The sequence below is a fragment of the Notolepis coatsorum genome (assembly GCF_963971535.1).
Source record: "Notolepis coatsorum genome assembly, chromosome: 14".
Taxonomy (NCBI): Eukaryota; Metazoa; Chordata; class Actinopteri; order Aulopiformes; family Paralepididae; genus Notolepis; species Notolepis coatsorum.
Window position 1 is genome coordinate 94991692 of NC_140178.1, and position 8568 is coordinate 95000259.

The 8568-nt window shown below is 45.5% G+C and overlaps 1 protein-coding gene across 1 annotated transcript in view; it reads right to left on the bottom strand.

Moving 5' to 3' along the window:
- The window catches only part of LOC311240967 (uncharacterized protein), a 38911-nt gene extending 33156 nt beyond the window's left edge, over nt 1-5755 (bottom strand). The window contains exon 1 of the mRNA XM_084329604.1: nt 5043-5755. Coding sequence (XP_084185730.1) covers nt 5043-5585 — 543 coding nt within the window. The 5' untranslated portion in view covers nt 5586-5755. The remainder of the gene's footprint in view (nt 1-5042) is intronic.
- Nucleotides 5756-8568: the final 2813 nt, after the last annotated feature.

Genomic DNA, 8568 nt, shown 5'->3' on the forward strand with positions numbered 1-8568 from the left:
CAGGGCCGGTAGCTTCCAGAAAAAGTCAGTACACGAGATTAGCATGCGCTCTGAGTCAGGAGAAGAGTCAGACGAACTGTATGTAGACACCGTGACAGACAGACGGTTTGATGCAACAGAACAAGCGTTCGCAGACATACAAGTAGGAAAACAGGGCACAGAGCTTAAATTTAAGTTAGACACAGGTGCACAAGTAAATGTAATTCCTTTGAGAGAGTATCACAGTTTACAAGATAAACGCAAAATACAGCCTACCTCACGCAGACTGACAGGATATGGTGGAGAGAAGCTAGTGGTAAAGGGCACATGCACGTTAAAGTGTAAATACAAAGAGCGTGGCATGTTGTTAGACTTTTACATAGTAGACACTCAGGCACCCCCAGTTCTAGGTTTACAGGCATGCCTGAATATGGACCTCATTAAACTAGTATTGTCAGTGAATGCACACACAGATAAACAGTCCATCATGGAAGAATACCACAACGTGTTTAAAGGGATAGGACTATTCCCAGGAGAGTGTCACATCCATATAGACCCAGACGCCAAGCCAGTAGTCTGCCCACTGAGAAGGACACCGATCGCCCTGCGTGGCCGACTAAAGAAGGAGCTACAGAGTATGGAAGACACACAGATCATCGCTAGAATCATCGAACCAACGGAGTGGGTCAGTGCACTGGTCATTGTTGAGAAAACACGCACAGGCAAGCTCAGACTATGTTTGGATCCTAAGGAGCTAAACAAGGCTATCAAGCGCCCGCACTACCCTCTGCCGACACTAGAGGACATCACACCCAGACTAACAGGCGCACGCTATTTCAGCGTACTGGATGCAAGGTCGGGATACTGGTCCATCAAGCTCTCCACAGAATCATCGAAGCTGACGACGTTCAACACACCGTTTGGACGGTACAGATTCCTACGATTACCATTTGGGCTCGCTTCTGCCCAAGACGAGTTCCAAAGAAAAATCGACGAGACATACGAGGGACTGAACGGAGTAGCAGCTATAGTAGACGACATCCTTGTATATGGCGCGACCAGAGAGGAACACGATAAGAACCTACATGCAATGATGGTGAGATCACGGGAGAGAGGCGTTCGGCTCAACGCAGACAAGTGCACCATCGGAGCCACCGAAGTGAGCTACTTCGGGCACATCCTTTCAGCTGACGGCATGAAGCCTGACCCAGGCAAGATAGCTGCCATCAAGGAGATGGAGGCGCCAAAGAGCCGTGCAGAACTGGAAACCGTGCTAGGTATGGTCAACTATCTGGCGAAATTCGCCCCGAGCCTCTCCGAAATCAACGCACCCATGAGACAGCTGCTTAAACAATCGAATGAATTCCTGTGGGACGCGCAGCACGACGCTGCATTCCAAAAGATGAAAGACATACTTACCAGTGAACCTGGGCCAGTCCTCATCTACTTTGACCCAGATAAGGAGCTCAGCTTACAAGTGGACGCATCAAAGTATGGTCTGGGTGCTGTGCTGATGCAGGAAGGAAGGCCCATTAGCTACGCATCCAGATCACTCACGGACAGCGAGGTCAACTACGCACAAATCGAAAAGGAGATGTACGCAGTCCTTTATGGATTTAAACGTTTCCACCAATATGCCTACGGTCGCCATGTTATGGTGCAATCTGACCACAAGCCCCTGGAGTCGATCATGAAGAAGCCGATCGCCGCAGCCCCACCGCGGTTACAGAGGATGATACTGCAACTACACAAGTATAACTTCACGATCGTGCACCGCCCTGGGAAAGACATCCCAGTAGCCGACACGCTGTCCAGGAAATCACTCACCTCTCACAACGACGGTCTCAGTGAAGGGATGGACCTTCAGGTACACATGGTGTACAACAGCTTACCTGTACACGACGACAGGCTACAGGAGATCAGAGAAACGACAGACAATGACACACAGCTAAAGCTGCTCAGCCAGGCTATCCTGGAGGGATGGCCTGAGGAAAGAAAACAATGCCCCCAGAACATTACCGAATACTGGAATCACAGAGATGAACTATCCAAGACGAATGGAATAATTTTCAAGGGGGAGAAAATAGTCATCCCTACCAGCCTCAGAGGAGATATGCTGATCAAGATCCATGCAGGCCACATGGGAATGGAAAAATGCAAACTGAGAGCACGAGACATCATGTTCTGGCCTGGAATGGGTAGACATATAGAGCAAGTCGTGGAGAAGTGCTCAATATGCCAAGAGCGCCGCCCATCAAACACCAAGGAGCCCATGATGCCTCATCGTATCCCAGACCGCCCCTGGCAGGTTGTAGGGACAGATCTCTTTAACTGGAACAACCAGGACTATGTTGTGACCGTCGACTACTACAGCAGATTCTTCGAACTAGACAGACTTCACAGCACCACATCGGCAGCTGTTATCCACAAGCTAAAGGCAGCCTGTGCCAGGCATGGCGTCCCAGAGACCATAGTCTCGGACAACGGACCACAATACAAGTCTAAAGAGTTCGAGGCATTCGCCAAGTCGTGGGAGTTCACACACGTCACGTCAAGCCCACACTATCCGCAAAGCAACAGACTAGCGGAGAGAACCGTGAAGACGGCAAAATCACTCATGGACAAGGCTAAGGCAGACGGAAGAGACCCGTACCTAAGCCTCCTGGAGTATCGTAATACCCCAGTCGACAACTTCAAATCGCCGGCACAACTGTTGATGAGCCGCAGGCTACGCTCAACCCTCCCGAGCACCAACCAACAGCTGCGGCCAGGGGTAGTAAGCCAAAAAGATGGACATAACAAGCGAGTGCAAAGACAACAGCACCAGAAGAAATACTATGACAGGTCAGCTAGACCGCTGCCCCCACTACATTGTGGTGAATCTGTCAGGCTACAAGAACTTGGACGCTGGAGGCCAGCAGTAGTCATACAACCAGCTGACACTGCGCGGTCATACCACGTTCGCACCCAAGATGGACGCGAATACCGCCGCAACCGCAGGCACCTGAGGGACACGAAAGAGGAACACTTCCAGGACAGCGACGGTATGCCGAGTCCAGAGAGCGTCGATCAACCGCCGGAGACCAACGACCCTGAACTGCCAGAGGACTCAGAAGAGAACTCAGCTTCATACTACACCAGATCCGGCCGAGCAGTGAAGCCTCGGGACATTTTAGACCTATAAATGTACAGGGTGCAGGCGGATCGCTGCCCTATTATAACACCATTTGCCCCATTAAAAAAAAAAAAAAAAAAAAAAGGGTGGTGAAATGTAACAAATATTAATGTATGCTGAAATGATGACTTACTATGTGTTGAATCTATGACCTACTTACCTTGCTTAATTGTCGATATATTCCCATTGTGTTAGCAAGATACTTCTACAAATAAGAACTGCATATGGTAAGAGTGCTGAGACACGACCAAATAAGCCATGAATACATACCTTATTCACAGCTGAAGTATTCAAATATTAAAGCAGACTATCCAGAATAAGAGGGCACACAATACGAACTGTAATACCTTGATACATGAATCTTTATGTTTAACATATTAATCCTACCTGTTTACATTGCCTGGTCCTGACACAGGTAACGCACTTGTTATTGTTTACAAAGAAACTCTTACAGAGTATTGCACAACCATTCCTAATTTCAATTTTGTTCATAGCTTATTAAGCTTTCTCTAAAAGAAGGAGGATGTAATATTCATGCTTTGAATATATCTTTACTATATTATTCATGCTGTGAATATATCATTTACGACAGGCGCGCCAGGCGCACCTTGCTTATGTATACCTGACCAGGGGTCCTCACAGGCAGTTGGCTGCCAGCCGTGAATGGAGTTACACTCATGCTGAACGATGCTTACCTTTGAATAAACATATAAATGTTATCTCCTCGTCCTGAAGATTATTCTATTTAATCGAATACGACACTTATGTGTATCATTTCTGCACTGTATATCGAATGAGCTATTTTACTTTTATTAAATAATTTCTTTACCTTTAGTGTTTATGCAGGTTTTTTACGTTTCATGTTTCATTGTGAGACTCGTGATAGATTCTTGCTAATAAAGTCCACTGACCTGAGAGGAAATTAAATCTATATCATATCTATATATGTTTTAAACACTGGTTAAAAAAAAAAAGCTGTAAAGGAATGTGAATCACTACCCACTTTCAAAAACACTCTCAAAAAACACCTACGGGAGACTGCAATTCGAAACTGGCCCCTACAAATGTCCTAACCTAGTTGTACAGTAAATGACCAAGTATGGCTTTGTCAGTATTCCAATGTACAGAGTACAATGTGTGTGTGTCCCCTACCCAACCCACCCAACCTCCTCCAATGTACAGTTTCTACGTCAAATGTATATACACTCTTTTTCTGGACACTTTTGTATCACAAACAGTACTGTATTTGCAAATCTGATATGTCATAAATGTATAGATGTAGCAGTACTGTCTATCTGTATGTCATGTATGTCATTATGTTATGACGAATTGAAAATGGGGGACCCTGATGTAAACAAGACGAAAGTCTTTCTCTGGTCTGCATCCCCTTAACAATTGTGTGTATTGAGCTGTACTGTACTGTACCCATTCTGCAATCTGTTAATAAACTTTTCAATCAATCAATCAATCAATCAATCAATCAATCAATCAGATGCCAGCTTAATTTCTTTGTACTCTCGTGCTTGTGCAATGACAATACATTTACTCGAATCTCTAATCTCTTAAACGATCTACGGTATAATGTTCAGTGTATCTGTATCAGATGAAAAGTTTATCTGACCGTGGGTCTGGACTTTGTCTCTGAAAAGACAAGTCTGTTTTAACAGCGAACCGGACTGTCAGGCCAAAGTGAAAGTGAGAAGTCCTAGCCATGGCCTTACAGTATAATGTCCAAACAATATGTTCCACTGATTTGACTTGGTATAAATATGGAAAGAGGGTGATATACTGTCCTGACTGTAATCATTTGAAAACAAAACACAATTAAACTGGTATTGCCGTGTGGTTTTCAAAACAATTATTTTGTTAATTTCCAATAACTTTTTACCTTTTGCGCCTGCGCAATTGTTTTTCTGACTATCTCTTTGATGTGAGTCTGGCCTTCCAGCGGTGGCTGCGCGTACACGGTGGTGCGCGTCACGCCCCTGTACGACACGCAGTCCGGCCAGCCCAGGTCCAGCTGGGGGACGGTTCTGTCCGACAGCTCCGGCCAGTAGTGCAAAGACAGCGGGGGCTCGTCGTCCTCCGCGTCCGACGGATAGAGGTCTAATCCCGGGTCATAGGGCTCCACGGCCCCGGTGAGAACGTCCAGCTCCGGGTCCGACAGGAAGCCGCGCAGGCTGTGCGCCTGGAGAAACTGACCGAACGCCCCGCGCCCGTCCGCCAGCAGCGCTTCCAGGGCGAGCCGCTGCTCCTCGCAGTACAGGAACTCCGCTTTGGACTCATGCGTCCGCGGGTTCACGTTGTTCTCGTCCAGGCATTGGATCTGGGACAGAGCCATACCTCGAGAGAGACCAATGCAATAGCAGTAAATAAATAATAGGAGAAGGACGCGGTGTATTCCACAAAGTTCAACTAGACACTCTCTCATAAACGGGGTCTTCCCCTAGCAGACCAAGTTGCATAAAACTAAGCGTCCATAATCTCTGTCTGCGATCAACGTACACCGGCTGTTTGGCGCCGGATGTTGTTGCAAGTAATCCTTTAGTTTGGTAATTGTTGGCCATGGTTGGTTACTTGACCATAACTCCCGTTAACGGCTTGAAGAGTTCATTCTCCTGCAGGAGCGCAACTAAAGTGACACGCTGCCCGACAGGTGTGACCTCAGACCTGATATGCAAACGAATAGTCTACACCTCCTCCACGTGACCTGTACAGCTCCACAACGAGTCGATTGTGTGTGTGTGCGTGAGAGAGAGAGAGAGAGAGAGAGAGAGAGAGAGAGAGAGAGAGAGAGAGAGAGAGAGAGAGAGAGAGAGAGAGAGAGAGAGAGAGATAGAGAGAGAGAGATAGCACCATGCCCCCAGGCTGTAAAGTGATACTTAACTTTCACTGAATAATATGCACCAGTCAATCTTCTCTCTCTTGTCAGATCCTCATAAAGTCATCAGTCGAAAAGTCAGTTCTTAACAAACCGCATTTTCACGTCATAAATAATTTTCCGCTCCAGCGTGGACGGGTCTGCTCCGTCACATAGCCTACAGCATCACACAGACATCACATGTCAATCTGAAGATCAGAATCAAAAACATAATTAGGCCCACACCATAGGCTAGGCTAGCAAGCAACCCTCTCTCGGAATATGATATTTAAATTCAACTGGAGGGAACGGATTGTGTTTTTCATTCTCTGCAAGACAACAATTACAGCGTATGTTACTTTGTATCTATTATGTGTTGATGTGGACTGAGTGTATGTTACTTTGTGTGTTGATATGGACTGAGTATGTTACTTTGTATCTATTGTGTGTTGATATGGACGTTCTATCTATTATGTGTTGATGTGGACTGAGTGTATGTTACTTTGTGTGTTGATATGGACTGAGTATGTTACTTTGTATCTATTGTGTGTTGATATGGACGTTCTATCTATTGTGTGTTGATGTGGACTGAGTGTATGTTACTTTGTGTGTTGATATGGACTGAGTATGTTACTTTGTATCTATTGTGTGTTGATATGGACGTTCTATCTATTGTGTGTTGATGTGGACTGAGTGTATGTTACTTTGTGTGTTGATATGGACTGAGTATGTTACTTTGTATCTATTGTGTGTTGATATGGACGTTCTATCTATTATGTGTTGATGTGGACTGAGAAATTCTGACTTCCTACTAGGAACAATTTAATAAAATGGTTCCTAGTCGGCGTTCCTAGTCGCAAACTCTGGTATGATTTCTCAACCCCCAGTTCAAGCCTCTGCGTCATCTGACGGCATTTCAACATGACCACTCACATCTTAAAATGCTAATGTCATTATTAGGCGTTTTAAATCTGTAAGTATATTAGCTATACAGTATGGTGTTGTAAACTGTCTTTGTGAGTTGTAGTTAATCGAAGAGAAATTGTAAGAAAAAAGTTTCGATCGAACGCACGAAGGTCGTGGGTGATCAAACTGCCCACCTCCCACCATAAACACATGCAGCATATCATCACAACCGATGTGATAGAGTGAGGAATTATGTTGCTTTTAAGGTATTTTGTTCAGTAAGTCAGTTTTGTGTTTCCTTTCCTGGTGAGCCTCTCATGCTGAAGAAACTTCACGTCATGGAAAGTCATGGAAAAAATTGTATACGAACAGGTCGAAAAATACCTTGCGGAAAAAAATCTAATCTACGAATTCCAATCTGGCTTCAGAACATCCCACTCCACTGACACATGCCTTCTCTATTTAAACGACCACATCAAACAAGAGGTGGACGCGGGCAAATACTGCGGCATGGTCATGCTGGACCTACAAAAGGCCTTCGACACTGTCAATCACACCATTCTGATTGACAAGCTAAAAGCAATTGGTTTTGATAGTCTATCAGTGAGCTGGATGCAATCCTACCTGGAGGGGAGAGAGCAGATGGTGGAGGTAAACGGTACCCTATCCCCCCCCCTCACAGTAAACTGTGGTGTTCCACAAGGAAGCATACTAGGTCCGCTACTGTTCCTAATTTATGCAAATGACATGTCGTCAGCTTGTGACTGCAACTTGTTCCTGTTTGCGGACGACTCAGCCCTGCTGGTCTCCGACAAGAACAAGTTACAGGCTGAAAAAACCCTCAGCTCAGAACTAGGCAAAATCTGCATATGGCTCGCTGATAACAAACTATCATTACACATGGGCAAAACAGAGTCCATTCTCTTCGGTTCAAATAACAAACTCAGCAAGACCGACGGCTTCTCAGTTACAGTGGGTGACAATATTGTCACAAGGAAAGAAGATATTACCTACCTAGGTTCCATCCTAGAGGCAAATCTTTCCTGTGACAAAATGGCATCCAATGTAATAAAAAAAGTCAACCAACGAACACGATTCCTGTACCGGATCTCCTCACTGGTAAACAAGAATACCCTGAAGACTCTAGCAGGAGCACTCATTCAAGGGTACTACGACTATGCTTGCACCTCATGGTACCAAAGCACCTCAAAGGCGCTAAAAACAAAATTACAAACATCTCAAAACAAACTGGTCAGACTACTGCTTGACCTTACTCCTAGAACCCACCTCACCCCTGCCCACTTTGACAACCTAGGATGGCTTAGAGTAGACGACAGAGTACAGCAACTTGCAATGGGCCTGGTCTACAAGATACACTACACGACCAAGGTACCCATGTACATGACAAAATACTTCCCAAAGGTCAGTGAATACCACGATCACAACACCAGAGGGAGCTCCACAAATCATGTTAAACCCAGATTCGGCTCAAACAAGGGACTAAACACGTTTCGCAATTATGCCACATCAATGTGGAACGCCCTACCCAAAGCTGTAAAGGAATGTGAATCACTACCCACTTTCAAAAACACTCTCAAAAAACACCTAAGGGAGACTGCAACTCGAAACTGGCCCCTGTAAATGTCCG